Source organism: Perca fluviatilis, chromosome 19 (assembly GCF_010015445.1).
Source record: "Perca fluviatilis chromosome 19, GENO_Pfluv_1.0, whole genome shotgun sequence".
NCBI classification, from domain to species: domain Eukaryota; kingdom Metazoa; phylum Chordata; class Actinopteri; order Perciformes; family Percidae; genus Perca; species Perca fluviatilis.
The window spans coordinates 30,043,718-30,064,809 of record NC_053130.1 but is presented as its reverse complement, the minus strand read 5'-3'; the positions used below and the strand labels follow the sequence as shown (position 1 = coordinate 30,064,809).

At 40.7% G+C, this 21,092-nt stretch overlaps 1 protein-coding gene across 2 annotated transcripts in view; it reads left to right on the top strand.

The window, feature by feature from the left end:
- LOC120548159 overlaps positions 1-21,092 on the top strand; it is a 70,697-nt gene that overhangs the window by 466 nt on the left and 49,139 nt on the right. The window contains exons 1-4 of one of the 2 annotated variants that reach the window (XM_039784219.1): positions 1-972; positions 7,477-7,586; positions 9,093-9,219; positions 12,979-13,098. The exon at positions 1-972 is cut by the window's left edge and continues 465 nt beyond it. In XM_039784219.1, the coding sequence (XP_039640153.1) occupies positions 637-972; positions 7,477-7,586; positions 9,093-9,219; positions 12,979-13,098 (693 nt within the window). In that variant the 5' untranslated portion in view covers positions 1-636. The remainder of the gene's footprint in view (positions 973-7,476; positions 7,587-9,092; positions 9,220-12,978; positions 13,099-21,092) is intronic. The other variant, XM_039784220.1, reaches the window with a different exon arrangement.

Sequence of the window (21,092 nt, the reverse complement as noted above, 5' to 3'; positions counted from 1 at the left end):
CAGCACGAGGCAATTATACCGCCTACGTCAGGGCTGAAGTGCGCATGTCCTTGTTGCTGGGCGGAGTTAAGGCGGGGAGTTAACCGTTTATATACTGTCTATGGAGTTAATTCCCCATGGAGCCAGCCTCAAGTGGCCATTCGAGGAACTGCACTTTTGGCACAGGAGGGTGCCACTTGGTTTTAACAACTATTATATCAGCCTTTTCCCCTCTTTAAATAAAAGTAGGATATTTCTGACATTCTACGCGTTTATGAAATGTACGAATATAGTCTTTATAACAAAATCAGAAATAGCAGTAGGCTAGGCTATACTTTACAGTTACACTGCAACAATTTAACAAGACTAGCCTATTTTAGGCTATACTATCCTATTTTAATTGGTATTTTTCTCGGGTGTAGGCTATAGGCCTACTTTAAATAGCCTAGTGGAGAAATAGGCCCTACCTGCTGTTAAGAAAAACGTTTAAACTGTCATGCACTAGGCTATGAAGGGAAGAGAAAAAAAGAGATATGGTGACAAAGAAAGCTGCTCTCACTTTCACTTCCTCGTCAGGTTGTTTGACGGGTATCGGCCTAGGCTATAGCCTACTACTTCCTCCTTCTAGCTGGTAGTTTGTGTGTGTGTGAGACAGTCATGAAGGACGGTAGCAGAACAGAAGAACAGGCGAAGGTTTCCCGCCAGGAGCTCTATGAGGATTATGTGAACTATCTCCAGCTGTGTCCAGAGGTTCGGCCGTGCCGCGACGCCTGTCTGCTGAAGAAGGCGGCTCAGTATCTTCTGACGGAACCAGAACCCAGAGGGTCTTTCACAGTGTTCCCTTTCTACCAGGCTGTACGGCATGATTGTAAATCTCTGACCACAGACTGCAGAGAACATCTGTCTGCTTTTATCAAAGCCACCGAACTGCTGGAAACTCTCTGCGTCAATCTATTCCTTCAACCTTGGAAGAAGGAAATCAAGACACTTAAGGTAGATTTCTTTCTTTCTTTCTTTCTTTCTTTCTTTCTTTCTTTCTTTCTTCTGCCACTCCTTTTCAGGTAACCTAGTTAATTAGGCTATGTCATGCCATGTCTGGAATTCAAAAGACATGTGCTGCATTTTTTGTGTCTAAGTGACTATTGGGAACACATTTTTTTGAAATAAGTCCAGTATTGAGCAAGACCGCTCCAGCCGGCAGCCGCAATACAGGCTGCAATGTAGCTAAACACTCAGGGCATGTGCACCTTTAATTTCCATTCACTAAATGTGCTGTTTTTTGCACTGACAGGCTCAGATTATTATTCTGACATTATGAAAAGGATCCCTACAGAGGTCCACCTCTTTGTTAAAAAGTAAAATCCTTTTTGTTTAACCAGAAACAGAACTCACCAGACTCCATTTAAATAAGCAATACTATAAGCGTTTAGGCCAGCATATTACCACAAGTAAATTGGTAAATTAAGGGTTTATTTCAACCAAACCAGAGTGGTGATTGTTGTTTCGGTGGACTTTGAATGAAGGGATCCTTCCATAATGCTGTCAGGGTCTGTGTATGTTTTGGTCATTCGATTTTCATTTCATAAACATGTATTAAAAAACTATTTGATTATTAGATTATTATTATTACTATTATTTGATTTTCGTTTTAAAATTGAAATACAAGGCGTTTTTTCCTTTTCCTTGTCAAAAGCGAATGTGAAAATTTTAAACATGCTTCAATTTTCATTTCCTATTTCATATAACAAAAAATGACATCACTAGAAAACAGAAATGAAAAAAATACCAGTTTTTTTCATATTCTGAGACCGGATGCTGCATTTCCAAGGCAGTAGCACGTTCTCTTAATACATCCATGAGTAGTACCGGTGTAGCCTACCAGTTTTGCTTTAACCCAGGCTGCAGTTGAGGGAAACTGTAGCCTAACTTCCTGAGCGACTGATCTTTTTTTTTTTTTACCGCTTTACATAAATATGGCATCATGAAATACATAAATGAGGCAATATATATAAACATATTCATTAGTCATTATAGTTCAATATATGTTTTACTTTTAATTTATTTCAGGGGACTTTGCAAGTTATATTCAAAGGAAGTTTGGTTATCTCACAGACTCAGACTAAAAGCAACTAGCAAGCCTGCCTGACATCAGTGCATCAATCTGCAAAGAAAAGAAAATATGAATAAAACACGAGCGCGGCAGATTCGTCTGATTCCCAGCTTAGCTAGAGCGGGTAATGCCAGCTCTGCAGACGGACCAGAGTCAGTCAGCACCGGGGAGCGAACATAGAGCGAACCGGGGACCCAGATCTTGCTAGCTGCAACGGCAGCAGCGAACAATATAACATTAGACCCAGTACCGGAGGTCTGATCCCCATGATCTGATCCCGAACCGCCGGTGATTTTCTGCCAGATCAGCAAGCTTAACGGCAGCAACAGAAAGTTTGCTGGGACCAGACTTTGGCGCTGTACGGTAACGTTAATGTAACAGTAACGTTACAGCCGTGAACTGAAAGTCAAGTCCTCAGCTGGTTTGACTCTCTTCGGAAGAAGTTGTCTGCGGCGGGTAGAGACAGAGAGTCAGAGAGAGAGGGTAATAAATAAATGTGACATTATGAAATAAAAGTCCCTCCAAGCATTATCAAGAGTATAGGTTTCCAAAGTAATTTTAGCCTGGGCTGAAACAGGCTGTGGTATCCTACACTGGCGCTGTTGTATTAGAAATGACAACATCCGGTCTCTGAATATGAAAAAACAGGCCTTTTTTCATTTCTATTTTCAAGTGATTTTTATTTTGTTATATGAAATAGAAAAAGAAAATCAAAGCATATTTTAAATTTCTCCCATCCCCTTTTGAGACCATGAAAAGGAAAAAACGCCTTTTATTTCAATTTCAAATTTTGTATTTTAAAACAAAAATCAAATAACCATTCGTTTTTTGTTTTTTAATACATGTTTATGAAATGAAAATCGAATGACCAAAATATACACTAACCTGTCAGACACTTCATATTTAAATGTCTATTGTTTTTTACCTGTTTTACCCAGTCCTATGAAAGTTTCCAAAACAAACAGAAATAGGATCTTCATGTTCCATCAACTTATCAAATGTTACTGTAATGGATGAAGTGTTATGAAACAAATGCTCCATCCAGCAGACACAGACACAGACAAAGCTTTCATCTTTGTTTATACCCCAACCTGGCAAAATACCATCTCATTTCAACACTGTTTTTTCATGTCTAAAACGGTCTTTATCACAGTGAGTGTCTGCACGTCCAGGTAACAGCACACATAACAAACTGGATTACAGTATGGAGGTATTAGGCAGCATGGAGGGAATTGTTTGTCCATGACACTCTCATAGACTTCTAACGACTTCCAGAGCAGGACAGTGGTCTGTCTGCACTGAAATACTGCTGTTTGTACCAGGTCTGTGTGAATACTCAATTCTGATTGGTTGCAGGCCACAATGCATGAACATTGCCATCATACATGTAAAGATATGCCACGTTTCATTAAAAAAATACTTAAGGATTTAAGGATTCAAAGATAATATTGTACCCAAGACCTCCTCTCTTCAGACAATAAAAAACAGACACTTACAACAAGACTCACCAGTTAAATAAGAATCCTTCATTCTCCCGATGGTTTTAAAGCTACAGTCCTTGATTTTGTCATAGTGCCAAAGCATCACTGTTACAGAGAATTCTCCTCTAAGGACCATACAAATCCCGGAGTCTTATGCATGATGTATAATAGTGTAATTGGATATTTTAACACATGCCAGTTGTCGAGTATATATGCATGTGTGTGTGTGTGTGTGTGTGTGTGTGTGTCTGTGTCTTGACTAATATGTTGGACTGATTGACTGACTGACATCTAGATAGCAGCTATGGCAATAACTTGCTGAAATCCATTATTTAAGCTAGAGATGTTATAGTGTTTAATTGCCATATGCTCTCAAATTGCCAATAACTGGAAGATCTAATAACTCCCAAAATGATAAACTTTTGAAACTAATTTTGTAAAGTCTCCTTTTGTAGATGGTTATTTTCAATGAAACTCCTGTAATGATTGCAGATTCACTTATGAGTTGTTCCAGTTCCTGTTTATGTGCAGGATGTTGTTGAATGAGGAAGCGCCTGAAAGTCTAGAGTGATTTTAACAATGTGACACTGACACAAAGATAGTTAGGAGTTTAGAAAACTACAATTTTAAATCCAAAATGTCTGACAGTGCCAGGCCAAAAGTTTCACTTGTACAAGTAAAGCCTTACTGATAAGTTGGCCGCTGATGTCAGCTGACATTAGCTTATAACAGATGCCTGTATCGTCTATATGTATGTATGTATATATATGTGTGTGTGTGTGTGTGTGTGTGTGTGTGTGTGTGTGTGTGTGTGTATATATATATATATGTGTGTGTATATATATATATATGTGTATGTATATATATATATATATATAATAGTGTATATAGACTATATATATATATATATGTATATATATATATACACAGTATATATATATATATATACAGTATATATATATATATATATATATATATATATATATATATATATATATATATATATATATATATATATATATTCCAGAACTGCCTTAATTCTTCGTGGCATTGATTCAACAAGGTGCTGGAAGCATTCTTTAGAAATGTTGGCCCATATTGATAGGAGTTGATGGAGATTTGTAGGATGCACATCCAGGGCACAATGCTCCCGTTCCACCACATCCCATGATGTTCTGTTGGGTCAGATCTGGTGACTGTGAGTACAGTGAACTCATTGTCATGTTCAAGAAACCAATTTGAAATGATTGGAGCTTTGTGACATGGTGCATTATCCTGCTGAAAGTAGCCATCAGAGGATGGGCACATGGTGGTCATAAAGGGATAGACATTGTCAGAAACAATGCTCAGGTAGGCTGTGGCATTTAAACGATGCCCAGTTGGTACTAAGGGGCCTAAAGTGTGCCAAGAAAACATTCCCCACGCCATTACACCACCATCACCAGCCTGCCTAGTGGTAACAAGGCATGACGGATCCATGTTCTTATTACGCCAAATTCTGACTTTCCAGTCTTCAACTGTCCAATTTTGGTGAGCTTGTGCAAATTGTCGCCTCATTTTCCTATTTTTAGTGGAGATGAGTGGTACCCAGTGGGGTCTTCTGCTAGTGTAGCCCATCCACCTCAAGGTTGTGCGTGTTGTGGCTTCACAAATGCTTTGCTGCATACCTCGGATGTAACAAGTGGTTATTTGAGTCAAAGTTGATCTTCTATCAGCTGGAATCAGTCAGCCCATTCTCCTCTGACGTCTAGCATCAACAAGGCATTTTCGCCCCCCCATGGCTGCAGCATCTTGGATGTTTTTCCTTTTGCAGACCATTCTTTGTAAACCCTAGAAATGGTTGTGGGTGAGAATCCCAGTAACTGAGCAGATTGTGAAATACTCAGACCAGCCTGTCTGGCACCAACAACCATGCCACACTCAAAGTTGCTTAGATCACCTTTCTTTCCCATTCTGACATTCAGTTTGGAGTTCAGGAGATTGTCTAGACCTGGGCGACACCCCTAAATGCATTGAAGCAGCTGCCATGTGATTGGTTGACAGGTGTTCCTAATAATCCTCTAGGTCAGTGTGTATGTATGTATGTATGTATGTATGTATATATATATATATATATATGCCTCATCATCTACCTTTGCCCTGAATGTGTTCATGAAATGTGTATGAAATTGTAGTGATGGCGAACTGAAGCTTTCTGAAGCAGTGAAGCTTTCAAGCCAATTGTTTCGAAAAAAGGTTCACTACTCGAAGCTTCAGAACTCTATGAGGACATCTGGTGGTGAAGTTAGGGATAGCATTGTGTCACAAACTGTTTCACAGTTATTAGCCATGAATGTCTTTAGAGTAGGCTAAGCCCGACCCAACCCGAGCCCATGCGCGTTGTGTCCAACCCGACACTTTTTTCAAACGCGGTCCGTTATAACTGACGTTCTCATACAATTCAGTTATTTGAACTGCAGACATCTGTTTAAAATGATCTTAATGAATAATGCAACAAGGACTAAGAATGTAAACTGCGCTGTTTGTTTATTCAGAACGGAACGGATCGCAAATGGATCTGAATGAAGAAACGTAAAAAAAAAAGAAGTATTTCTCTGTGAGGGCTTGCCTGGCATCACGCTTGGAGAAGTAACAAATGAGGACGTTGAAGGCTGACTATCATCTTTTCTGCCACGGCGAGCCTGCTTCATGTGTCTGTTCATCATCCAAGTCCCCGTTTTATTTGCTGTTATAGGCGACAGCGTGCCGGACTTAATGCACTCAACAAAGCCGACACGTAGGCCTATGGTCACTGCCCACGACTTGTTTAAAATGGTTCCATACCTCCGACTTTCCTCCAAACTTGCTCAAAGGTAATTCTCCTATTTCTGATTATAACATAGCTTTCTCCCCACCCAATTAGGCTATAGTAAAAAACACAAAAGCTTGATCAAGGGCCCGGCCCGGCTCGGCCCAGGATAGTGGCGGAAAATAACGGGCGGGCTCGGGCAGAGAATCTAAACTCTAGGCGTACGTATGTGTGACCTTGCATAAATAAAAATGTAATTGCCTTCTCCGCCAAAAAAAAAAAGAACTATAAAGTTAGGATTTTGGTTGTGAACTGTCTTGTGTTTGAAAACAAATATATCAATTTGGTAGGGAAATGAATGAAGAACACATTGCACATTGCACACACATTTCTGTGATTAGGCCTACTGTAGCCTAGAGCAACATTGTCTCCTCAGCCAAATAGGTGAGATAGGCAGTGCAGAAGGTGCTCTAAACTCTCTTTTATAAACTCTCTATAAACTAGGCTACTCGCTATGAACTTTCTACTGGCTATACACTTTCTTACAGGCTATAATAATCTCTCTGTTCACTAACTCTCCCGACTCTGTTGACTGTCCTACTGCAACAAACCCAGCCCCGTGTCGCGCTGCTCACGTAGCTTTTGAATTCAACTTCGAAGCAGTCAGGTGGGTGTGTGTGAAACGAAGCTTCGGACGTCACTGGTCACGTGATTATCCCAAAACGAATCAAGCTCCGATACAAAGCTTCATTCCAAATTGGTTCATGTTTTCGATACATGCCTCGAAGCAGGAGGTTCACGGGTAACATCACTATGAAATTGTGCCTGCCTTCGTACATTCTTGCCAATGTACCATGGCGATGCTCAACTCCAGAGAGAGAGAGAGAGAGAGAGAGAGAGAGAGAGAGAGAGAGAGAGAGAAAATATTACCGGTGTCCCTAAATAACCTCCGCCCTTCACAGGGCCATGACGTCACACCCATTACATATAAAATGTCCAACTCACTACATATCTTGGTCACAATTGTTTAATGACCAAACTTAAAAGATCCTTAACAAAGGCCGTTTCTTTATTTAGTGATTCATTAAATCTATTTTTGTTTCTCTGTGTCTCTTCAGACTTTTACAGGTCCATTTGTTTACTGTCTCCTGCCAGTTCTCAGCAGTTCTACCATTCAGTCGGTCCTGGCATCTATTGGCTACCTGCCCCATACGGACACTCCACAAAGGTAGGGAACAAGGAGAATAAGAACCAGAATGAGTGACAATAATTTAAACAAGTGATAAGGGCTGTTCTTACAGCTGCTTTAGTGTCTCAATGCCAGGAGAAACATACAGCATACACACATACTTGTAAACAGTGAAATACCTGAACAAAAGTGTTATGTGAGATAGACCTAACATTTCTATGGCTAAACATGTCAAGAAAATGGCAGCTAAGAGATAATACCATAAGCCTCAAGTGTTAATATGTTCCCTCTTAAGTTTGTTTGTGAAAAATTAAAATCTAATTTTAAAATATGTACAAACCCTGGCCTTCATATCCTTGTGAATGTTTTCAATTATATTTTATATTATAAACTTAGCACAAAAAGTAAGGAAATTTGTGTTTGGTAATTATTTCTCTGTGGTAACAATGCTTTTTGGCAATACATCTTATACGGTTGGAAAGCCTGTTTAGTTGTCTTTCAAATGGTTCCCCATTTGTAAGGAACATGCATTTGTGGGATGAGCAGAAATGCGGAGTATGTGAAAAAGTTGCCAAATCTTCTCTGCCATTGCCAAACAGGTTATTTTGCTGTTACTATTGACACTTATTTTGAGCTTCTGGTACCCCCACCTGTGAGCATGGGCCCTACTACTACAGCTACAGTTAGTAAGTGTCTGCTCCAAGAATCGGCATGCCGCGTTTGACTGATCTGGATAAGGCCCTTGCGATAGAGCAACTTCAAGCTGGTGTTCCGCAAAACCAAGTTGCAGCATTATTTGGAGTGAGCCCGTTTGAGCTGATGTCAGTAATACGTGCACTGGAACCTGAATATGTGGAGGAACGTTATGTTCAGTGATGGGTCCAGATTTTGCCTATACGGCAGTTGGATGCTCCTGTTTGTGAAATGAAGAAACTGTTAAATTGCCAATATGTCTTGTTTCTTCAAACTTCAATCATCCAATCCACCAAACACCAAACGAGTCAATGGCAGAATAAGCTGTTTGGCATTGGCAGAGAAGATTTGGGAAAGTTTTCATGGGCAAAACCCACATACTCAGCGCTGCTGCTCATTCCAGAAATACATGTTCCTTACAAATGGGGCACCATTTAAAAAGGAACTAAACAGGCTTTCCAACGGTATAAGATTTATTGCCAAAAAGCATTGTTACCACAGAGAAATAATCTACCAAACACAAATTTCCTTACTTTTTGTGTTAAGTTTAGATACACTTATTAATTTTGTTAAGCACCCAATGTTAACACAAAATCTCAAATTCGGAAACTTAACTGAACTGTGTTGAGTTTTAAAATGTCAATAGTTAGTTGGTAGAAAATAGGGGGGAGGGGGGGTTGGTGTTCGCTTACAAAAATCAGGGAGTAAATCATCTGAGGCAAATGGGGAAAGCTACCAACACGTTGGATTCAAACCAGCCTCTGTAATCTGTGAAAGGGGTATTTTTTCTGCTCTTCTCATCACTTTGTCTCGTTCTCCTCAGTTGTCCTCTAACGGTTTGATGTATTTCAGTGAATACAGACTCAGTAAGGATGCTAACCCAGACAGAGCCATGCTGCTGGGCTTTGAGCTGCTGCTCGCCAGGGTGGAATGTTACCATCTCCTGGAGCTCGTGGAGAAGGATCAGGTGGAATCACAGGTAAAATCAGAAACCATCCAACCATGTTTCAGATTTGCCATATTATAATCCAGTCAAACAAATGATTATACCACAGTAAATGATGTAGAGTATTGATTTATTAAAGTCCCTGTGGGAAATTGTGTTTTTATTTTCTTTTTTGTCAATTTTTTTTAATTTTTTAACAAAATACAAAACGCATAACTGGCAACATGGACAAATCCTAGTCAAATGTCTGGATTTACCCTGCCGAGATCTGAGGAGCAGTTAATCATTTTCCTCAATAAATCCACCGGAGTATAAAATTCCAACACAAAGAAAGCGAAAGGTAACGGACTTCCGGCTGAAAAGAGTGACATCCGGCGGAATTTCTGACGGTACTCTACCAATCCCGGAAGTGGAACGTCGTGGATATAGACTAAGAAAAGATGACAGCTACACAACTACAATATTCAAGACCATTCAACAAAATAGACAATAAACCAAATAAAGATATACAAGTCTCTCCCCAGCACAAAGCTTCTTAGGAGCCCTCCAGAAAGTTTAGGTACTTTCCCCATATTCTAGTATATACATCCAATCTGGCAAACTGTTTCTATGACATTTTTTCAAACGCCGCCACCCTAGCCATTATCATGCACACCAGGAAATGGACCGACAAATGCTCAACTCAGGTAAGTAGAAGATGAATGGTTTTATCAAAGCACTAATAAAACTTACAGGCAACAGTGTCCAAGTAACGACAGGCAAAGGGAAAACCCGAAAAACAAGCAGTAGACTCAGGAACACTGGAAACAGGGAAAAACGCTGGAGGCTGCACACAAGGAAAACAGACGATCAAAACACAGGAGAAAGGGTAAGACTGAACTTAAATACACAAGTGGTGCAACACATAGGGGCAGGGACAGGTAATCACACACAAAAAAGGAAAGAGAGGAAAAACAAAGGAAAGGGTGTCAAACTGTAACCCAGTTTTTCACCAAGAAAGGTGGGTAGTAGTCTGTGAGTGGTATTAACCTGTTGGCTTAATGGCCATAGTGAAATAAGCTAGCTAGCTACAGACTAGTGTTAGCCTACATTTAATCACCATTTAATCAGTGCAGGGAAACGTTTAGCAAGATATTCATATTAAATCATTGTCCCTGCCCCTTTTAGCAGACTTAACAACAGATGAGTCAGCAGCACCCCAGTCTCCCCCTAACGGTGCCCCTCCCTGTCCCAGTGAAGAAGGTGAGCAACATTGTGGTCAATGAGATGCCAGTTAGCCACATTGCAGGGAGTCTGTGGGGATTTCTCTGTCTCTCTTGCTCTTTTTACAATTACAAAAAAAGAAAATGAAATATTTGTTAATGACAAAAATTCAAACACATTAATAACAATTATTTTATCACATAATGATCATTATGAAATAAAATTAAACAAAAAATGTCTGTACTGGATGCTGGACAGTTGTAAACAGTGAGTAGCTTACCTGAGCCTGCATGTAAGATACAGACAATATTAAAATAATCCAGTTTGATACGTTCATTTAGATTGAATTATGGAATGACATCTATAGATACAGACTTTATTATTCCCATCATGAAGGACAAGTTATTTGAGAAGCTTGCACACACACACACACACACACACACAAACACACAAACACAAAAAAATCTATCGTATCTAATGTATGTAATCAAGTGGTGGTGATACAGAACTAGGTAATTTGGGTCAATGTTCTGTAGTGTTAGTGTTATTTATTAGTATATGGCAATCTTGCATCAAATAGTGAACTACATACTAGACTTGCATGCAGGGGTTAAATTGGGCCGGGGCTCTCCGGGGCTCAGCCCCGGCACATAAGCCTACTCGTGTCCGGATGTGCCTGCTTGCAGTCTAAATATGTCACAAAAAATATGATGAAAGTGATGCTTTTGAAAACATGATATTTCTGACAATAAATGAAAGATGTTTGAAATGGCATGTCTATTTTGTCCCTAATGCCCTAATACCTGATGATACTACAACAATGCAAAATATAGACTCTTAACCTTGCAGTTTTGCACATATCATGTAAGACTATTTCTCCATTTCTTTGCACAAAACTCTCCAGAAAGTGCCATTTAACGGTTTATTTTTCAATTTTTTTTCCCCCGGACCACCCTAGGGAGAGCCCCCCCACATAACAAAATCCAATTTAACCCCTGCTTGCATGCATGTAAAAATCACCAGCAGCAATATATTGTGCTAGTACTAGTATTGAACTACAAGCAGCAAGACAGTTGCAAGCCTTTAATTAGAGTTATGTAAAGCTTTTGATGGGACAGTTAGGTCCTAGAGATGTGGTGACAACAGCTGCGCAGAGGGGGCCCAATTAGAGTTTTTGTCATGGGGCCCAAAATTCCTGGCGGCGCCCCTGATCACACCATTGACCTATATATTAATGGACCAATAGACCCCGTTGCTCTGGACGGAGACCAGTGAAGGCTATTAGAAGCACTTTTCCGGTGATCTCTTCCTTTACTGCGCAGCCTCCAACTGACAGAGACAACGTAAATGTGACGTGAGCAACGTGTCTGAAAGTTGTAAGTCTTCTAGTAGCTGTGCCAAGAGAAATCTCAATCATTTCCAATCTTACAGAGACGGAGAGTGTAGGTATATGTAAGGAGATAACATAAGCACAGGCTAATTATTGCTAACTAACATGCTAGTTAACATAAGAGTCTTTAAACACTTCAGATTTAAAGTTATTCGCAGTCAAGTGACGTAAAAAAAAATGGCGGTCAGTGGAATGCTAACAAGAGGTGATACCTTTGTAGCAACAAAATGGCGCCATCGGAGGTTCGCGTTCAGAAGCGAAGCTTACCCCCTTGGATCACACAGGCGGGAAGGAGGACAAAGACCAGGAAGTCAACAGATCTGAAATGAGACGGTAAATTTCAAAAATAAAAAAGGAAATGGAAAACTAAACAGAAAACACGAAACAAACTAAAACAAAAACTTGACACAGAGACAAAGACATGACAGCCATCTCTTATGAGCTTATGCCCACTCCTGGATTGACGGCACCCCTTCACTCTTCTGCTATCATTAAACTAGTCTGGACCCAGCTTCTTATGGGCCTATCCATCCCGCTTAGGATTGACCCATCTCCCAGAACAAATAATCTTAGGCTTAATGGAACCTGTGTCCCTGCGATCTGACATAGGTTGTTATTTATCACTTTCCAAAATTCCTGGACCTTATCACAGGACCATGGGACATGAAGTAGTTGGCTGTCCTCTGTCTCACATTTCCAACAATTTGGTGTGTCTTTCAGACCAATTCTAAACAATCTGGAGGGAGTCCATTAGAAGTGATGCTTAATCTTGAACTGAATGAGGCGCACCCTCACATTGCGTGACATAGTTTTAATATTTACAGAAGTAGCATGCATAATAAGGAGACAAAACCAGAATCTTGCAATAAAACAAAATCAAAGGAAGATATATTTTTTGGCTGCAATAAGCGGAATCCATGTAAAGCTGTGACAGACTTTCAGAAAAGGAATACATTTGGATCATAATATTGAATGAGTTTGTGCTTTGAACAATGATTGAGTACATAGTGTGAGCGTGGCTTATTACCATGGAATATGAAAATAACAAAATGATAGTGATACTGCATGTCTCCCTGCTCTCCACCCAACACCTACTGTATATGCAAATGAATGGTAGCCATATAGGACAGGGTCAAAGGTCACAGGAACTCAGTCTCATTTCATGGCTTTGACGTGACAGTTGTGATCTTACACTGCAGGAGTGGCTGGAGGTCCTCCAGAGGAGAGTGGGGCCTACAAAACTGGAGGAACCCACAGACAAGAAGACAACGATAGGCCAAAAGGAAGAGGAGGAGAAGAAGAAGGAAGATAGAAAAGAGGTAAGACAGGTTGACTGTGTCGAGAAAGAGGAGAAAAAGAAATTTAAAGAGCTGCAAGCAAAGCAGTGGGACCAAGGAGAAATAAATAAACAGTTTGGTTTCATGCTGTATTCAACATATGTTTCAACAATAAAAACTTACGGATATGAGAACTGTAATGGAGCAGCTATTTTTCAATATGTTACTCATCATATCAGCAGCATACAATGAGAAACACTATACCGCTTTACCTTTTGAAATCCATTATGATGCAGGTGTATGCTTTAGATCAGATCTGATCAAATGTATAAAAATAATTTTCCAAAATTGTCAAAAGTAATTGACTCATAATCTTAAAGGTCCAATATGTAATATATTTACTGTAATAAATCCAAAAGTGACCCCACTGTGTCATCAGATATTAAGGAAACAAGTTGAAATAAGTTTTTTAAACGAGTCTGGGGAGGAGGTGGCGGAGGAGACGACTCTCTCCAGTATTTTGAATTTGTACTGCAGTAACAATTTTAAACACTAGCTGTCAGTAGTACATATTGCACCTTTAAAACTAAATAATGGAATACATTAATACATGATTGTATTTAAAGTGCTATCAGTAACATCTAAAGTGTTTTTGAGATCAACAGTATCTTTAAATGCACAGCATGTGTGATTGGTTGTTTTCAAATTTGATAAAATTACATCTATCATTTACTAAATTTACCAAACACTTCTAGTTGCATTGTTTTTTTCACACAGTTTAAAGATGTACAAAACTGTCACGAATTGCCGAGGGATTGACAAGGCTTGGATCCAAATGTAATTTATTGACAAAAACTTACAACAAAAAGTGTCCAGAGGTTGGCAGGCAGGAACACTACAAAAATCCAAACAGGCATGAAGACCAGGGGCCTGTTGCACAAAACTAGGGGGATCCTCCCACACCGTGCAGCGGTGGAGAGTTTTAGCGTCAATAATGACGGCACCTGACCAAACGTCCGTATTTTACGAGATGGGAGTGAGAATGTGTTCAAAGCTTCTTAATCATTTTATTTTGATGCTGTCACTTGTCATCTTCAAGCTTGGGAGTGAGAATAAAAAAACATGAATAATAATAATAATAAATTGAATAGGCTACATTGTTTTACAGATATGCTTACAGTGTGTATTGATGTCACTTACTTATTTTTCTAGTTTTTGTCCAGTTCTGTATGATCATTAATTGTAGAAAGATATTTAGAATTAGACATAGCTCATAGAGATTTGTGCATATGGTTGTAAAACATATTCTCGCATTATGAATAAGGGTTTGAAATTAAGCCTAGTCCTTAGGGTAAATTTCCAGAGGAACATTAATTCCCTCTGCTCACTTTTATGTCAAAGTAGGCTAAATAATAATACATTTAATTTATATAATGCTTTACATGGTATGCTAAAAGACACTTTACAGTAAAACCAGCACATTTAGCACATAAAAACAGATACAGCAATAAAACCAACACATAAAATAAGCATATTAAAGCAATTAAAACATACTGTGGTGTTTTGTAAAAGTATTTTAAGTACAAGCCGAGAGACATGTATCCAAGGGGGTAAGCTTATCTTCAGAACTCGAGCCATCTATGGTGCTATTTTGTTGTTACTTGGCCATCACCTCCTGTTAGCATTCCGCTGACCGCCATTTTTTTTTTTACGTCACTTGACTGCGAATAACTTTACATCTGAAGCGTTTAAAGACTCTATTTGTCCATTGTTTATTTCTAAAGAAACACGAAATTAATAAAAAGGCTCCATTACCTCTGTACCCCGCATGCGGGGCCGGTCAGCGGACATTTTTGTAAAAATAGGCTAACGATTGTGTCATAACCAAGTGACTTACTGTCGCACAGTAGAGGAATTACCGTATAGTACAGGAGAAGCTTGCAGGCAGTTTCGACTTACGTTAGCTGTTTAGGTTTAATTACTAATGTTAACTAGCATGTTAGTTAGCAATAATTAGCCTGTGCTTATGTTATCTCCTTACATATACCTACACCAAAGAATTTCTAATATAGGAAGAAGTTCCACTCCCTCGGTACTTCCGGCTTCTGAACTGGTTGCAGTTCCATCAGAAATCCATATAGGGGGCGCTCACAGGCCAGTGCAGAATGAATGGGACTCTATGGAGCTATACCCCTCAAAACCCACTTTTCTCAGGATATAATTTTTTGTCTAGTAATTTGAATGTTGCATTCGAAAGGGGAGGCAAAGAAAATACACACTGCTGGGTGTTTGATTTTTTTAAAGTAGCTTTTCTGTTCTAAAAAGCCTTTTAAAATGTCAATGACGTCATACACATATACGGCCAGAGATACTGCTTTACGGCAAGCTCTGAGTCGCTTCCTTTGTTCTCTCGAGGCATCGACAACACAGCTGACAGGTTAGGCTCTCCCTGTCATTACACATGCTAGAAAGAGGTTTGCTAATGTTTAAAAGACCACGCCGAAATATTCACTCTGACATTCAGGCTCTGCTTCGGATGCCGTCAAGCTGGAGATCCGATCGTAATCAGTCCTTCACTGACCAATCAGCATTCATTAGCAGAATGCTAGCATGTTATGGGCTACAACGACTCAACCTGTAAGAAATCAAAAGGACATAAGTACTCGTTCATTCAACTTTCGACCTATAACCCATGTTGAACTTGCAAAATCTACAATCAAATCTAAGGTTTCTCAACGACAATCGGGCGAAAGAGACACATTTAGCCGTCTAGCTCCATAGAGTCCCATTCATTTTGCACTGGACCGCGATCACCCCCAGTGGAACTCTGGTGGAACTGCAACCAAATCCGGTACAATGGGGCTGGATAGGGAGTGGAACGTAGGGATGGCTGAAGTGAAACTGACGTTCCGAAGCTTTGTCGAGATCCCGAAGCGCAGATGTTTCGAAACACTGATCCGAAGCGCGATTCAAAACACTGATGTCACGTGACTACGGCTAAATGAAACACCGGAGTGTTTCACTAGTGTTTCAACAGGTGGCATGGTCCGCCAAATCAGCGTTTGATTGACAGGGTCGGGAACACACATCGCACATCAGTATAAAAGTGAAGTCAACGCACCTTGACCTCGGTGGTTTTTGTGAGATGAGTTTGATTTTGAGATAGCGGATATTTGGTGATATAGTGACATTCAAAGTGCGAGTTGTTTAGTTATATTTAGGCTTACATTTAAATTTTACACATTGACTGATAGAGTGAGACAGACATATAGACCTACATACAGTGACACATTAATAGATAGATAGATAGATAGATAGATAGATAGAAGTAGATAGATAGATAGATAGATAGATAGATAGATAGATAGATAGATAGATAGATAGGGACAGTTTATGGGAACGTTTTAATGATCGTATCTGTAAAACCCAGATTATACATAATGCTACAGCTGATGCCACAGTGGAAGTGAAAAAATACCTCCACTCTGCGTTTTTGCCCAGAACTCATGATCCCCTAACTTACTGGAAAGAGAGAGCAGTAATCTTTCCTCATTTGTATGTCCTTGCTAAAAAATATCTTTGCATGCCAGCAACAAGTGTCCCTTGTGAGAGGATCTTTTCTAAGGCTGGAGAAATTATCTGTAAAACACGAAGTAGGCTAAGTCCTTCCACAGCAGAGAAATAAATATTTTTGAATGAAAATCTATAAAAAGAGTAGAGATATTGGGCGTTTACTTTTATTAATATTCATTTTTTATGACCAAAATAGCATTATGCACAGTGAGGAGTCTGCAAGCCTTACAAGCTTCACATATTAGAAAAATAATACAATACAATAATACATTTTTTATTTTTTTAATGGCTCGTTATCAAGGTTGTTTCAGATCACCACCTGCCAGTGACCACTAGGTGTCATCGTTGAGACGGGTGTCAGATTGTTTCGAAGCCTCGACACAATATGACACATTTGCTTCAACTGTTTCATTGTTTCACGAAGCCTCGATCTGCCCACCACTAGTGGAATGGCTTTCCGTAGATCGGCTTTGCCTACACTCTCCGTCTCTGTAAGATTGGTCAGTTGGAGGCTGCGCAGTAAAGCTGGCCATCACCGGAAAAGTGCTTCTAATAGCCGTCACTGGTCTCCGTCCAGAGCAACGGGGTCTATTGGTCCATTTTATATATGTCAATGCATGTATCACACCACTTTCCACTTTATTCTTCTTCTTCTCTGCACATACCTTTTTTTACACCAGTATCCTCACGGTGCACTCTAGTGCCCCTAATGTTCACTTACAGTATTAACAGGACACAACATTTCCCCTTTTCTTAAAGGAATTAGTCACTTAAACATGGTACCCTCAACCTCTGTAAAATAACCATTTCATTAATGATAGTACCAGGAAACCTAAATTGGACATGAAATTAGGTTATTCTTGTCTTAGCTAGTATAACTCAGACTTCAAAACAGTATGGCATTTTCCACATAACAGAACAGTATATATATATATATATTTTTTTTTTTTTCACATAAAACAGTATGAATATTTTTTTTCTTTCAATTTGCACAGTTCACACATTGATCCTGTATCATATTCATCTCTCAAAGTCGGTTAACCACTGAGGTGGGTTTCTGACTCTGGTGGTGCATCTAGGGCCTGGTTCTTGACCAACATGCACATTTTCGGTCACAGTGAGTCCATCCAGTGTAGTCTCATTGTTCTCGCTCATGCAAGCTAGAGCCTCCTTAGGGAAACGCACCAGCTTTGAGGCATTCCATTTCCGACCATCACTGAGAAGTCGGTCCGCCTTCTTTATGACTGTCAGAGGTTCTGTGTATTTGGATGACCCCTTGTAGACATGATCCGGTCTCCGGACTCGCACAGCATCGTTCACTTGAAAGGTGGGCACTTTTGCTCCTCACTTTCTGTCTGTATACTCCTTACTGTGTTGTTGGTTTTGTCTCACAGTTTCTTTGACTTGCTTGTGTGATGCAGTTTTGTGTGAGACAGGAAGGACGTTCAGTTTTGTACGCATCTTCCTATTTCTCAGCAACTCGAATGGAGTAGCTCCTGTAGTAGCATGGAGTGTAGCACGGTAAATCTGTAAGAACTCTGTCACTGCTTGTTTCCAAGGCTTGTTCTTTCTGCAGTCTGGAGACACTCTTTTAATACCCTATTAAATCTCTCAATCGCTCTGTTGGCTCTCAGGTAGTAGATGCTGGAGCGCAGATGCTTTATCTCTCTCTCTCAGAAACTTTGCAAACTCATAGGAGCCCCTCATGTGCCAAGTCTACCACTTTGGATCGCAGTGATGTAGGCACAATCAAGCGGTCAGTACCTCTCATGACAAGTGTTTTGTCTACAGCCAGTTCGTCTCGTACATTGAAGTATGAAGCCAGATCTTTAGGTACCTTCTTTCTGCATTTTGGCCACCCTTTCTGTATCTGTTGTCGCAATTGAGTCAGTTCAGTGTCACATGCAGCGGTGAACTCCAACAAGGACATGGCATGCAAAGACTCCATGAAGACAGTAGCCACTATGTCCGGTTCCACTTCAGCTTCCCCTGTGCTAGGCAGTGGAAGCCTCTACAGGCAGTCAGCAGTAACATTCAGTTTCCCAGGGCGGTAAGCGACATCATATGTAAAGCAAAGTAATCGTGCAGACCACCTCGCAATTCGCAGTCCAGCACGGCCCGTACCCTTGGATGTTAGCAGGGTAGTAAGTGCTTGATGATCTGTGCGTAACACAAAGTGATGTCCCCATTGATAGGTTCTCCACCTTTCTACTGCCCAAACGCATGCCAGTGCTTCACGTTCCACAGTCGAATATTTCCTTTCAGTTGGAGAAAGTGTTCTGGAAGCAAACGGCACAACTCTCTCTGTGTTGTCTGAATGAAGTTGGCTCAGTACACCCACTAGTCCGTAATCAGAGGCATCCGTAGTTACATATGTAGGCAGTCCAGGGTCGTATAGTGCTAGGGCAGGGCTCTCAACAATCAGTCTCTTAATGTCATTAAAACTATTCTCAGCCTCAGCAGTCCAGTTGAACTGCCGTTCTGTAGACTCCCTAAGTGTTTCACGTAGAGGTTCAACAACAGTCAGGAATAAATTTACTGTACCATGACGCAACACCTAAGAAGGATCGCAGGGAGGACGTGTCATGTGGGGCAGGTGCATTGGCCACAGCTGTGATCTGATCTTGATCTGAGTGGAGCCCCTCTTTGGATATGGTGTGGCCCAGGAACCGCAAAGATGTCTGGTTAAACTTACACTTCTGCATTTCAGCTTAAGTCCTGCCTCGTTCAAGGCATGCAGCACTCTCCGTAGGTGGCATCATGCTGCTGTTGAGTGGTTCCGTAGCAAATCAGGTCATTCCTGTAGGTCTTTGAGCTCATCACTCACTGCCTGCCTCACCGAGAAGGGAAGTCTCCTGACTTTTTGTTGTATCGGCACAGCCTCTGGTTTGAGTTGAATTTTGTGCACAAATCCCTTAGCACAGCCAATCTCTTGGACCTGGATCTTGGGTGCAAGCTGTGATATTGTGCTTGGTACAGTAGGTGCCCTCCGTGCAGTAGGATCATCAGAGCTGTCATCTGTAACAACCTTTGTGCCCTCAATACGCATGTGTAATGCCACAACTAGATCTAGCCCTAATAGAGCCGTGCCTGACTGTACCACCACAAATGAGCCTGTAGTAGAATGCCCATCACGAGTAACTGTGGTACGCATACACCCTTTAACGGGTATTTTTTTCTCTTGAATATGTGAACAGGTTCACTGCAGGCTCAGAAAGTTCACATGTAGGAAAGAGAGTCTGGTAAGTGCTCTCTGGAATGATAGAAACTGATGAACCGGTGTCTACTATGAGCTCAACGTCATGACAGTGTCCATTTGCATTCACTTGCACAGTACAGAGAATTTTATCTTGCACATCATCAGCCATTTAAAGCACAGTCAGTTCGTTTATCACTATTTCACACACCTCCTTTTGTCCAGATCGACACATTTTCGACAAATGTCCCACTTTTCCACATGAACTGCACGTAACTTTAGCAGCAGGACATGAAGGTTAATTTGCTAGGTGGTTGGTAGCACAACGGTAGCAGGAGCGGCGGCTAGTTGTAGACGCCATTGATGATGATCCTTTATTCTTTTTGGCGGGCCTTCCTTTGCTGTTTATGTATGGCCCTCACCGACGCAGCAGCAGCAGTAGTAGTAGTGTCAGATAGAACGCCAGCATTCCTTAGCCCAGCCTCCATCTGCAGGGCCAGCGAAGTAGCTTTAGCCAGGGTCAGGTCCGCTTCTAACAAAAGTCTGTTCAGGTTCGCCTGGGCAAGGCATGAACGGTGTAGGTAGAGGCACGTTAATAGCCATCCTCGTCGCCAAATTGTGGTGTTTTGTAAAAGTATTTTAAGTACAAGCCGAGAGACATGTATCACACCACATACCTTTTTTTACACCTGTATCCTCACGATGCACTCTAGTGCCCCTAATGTTCACTAACAGTATTAACAGGACACAACACATACGCATTCAGTCGGTCCGCTATTACCTGTCTGGCTTTTTCTCTCCGTTTGATAACAACAGCCGTATTTCCCTTTTCTGCATATTATATGCTTCACCTCCTCATAACTTTCCATAATTGGTTGCTGCTCAGCGGGTGAAACATGCCGCACGCGTATTCTCCATTTCTACATCAGTAAATCTGTGATCGATACCGTGGTCTATTTAAGAAAGCCGTGAACGTGCACTTATCCCAGCTAGCTTCACCTACTTATCCTGGCTCGGCAAATGTGCAACCGATTAAGCCGTTATGATTGGATCACACTAAGTCAAGCTGCGCTTTTTCATTTATCCTGGATATCTTCATTCTACTTTTGTGCAACAGGCCCATGGAAGCAAAACACAAAAGACTAGCCACGACGACTGCAAACAACTTGACATGAACAACTCCAAACAATGATCCCACACCAGACAAAGACAACACAGACTCTAAATACACCAGGTAACGAGGACTAACGAGGGACAGGTGACCCAA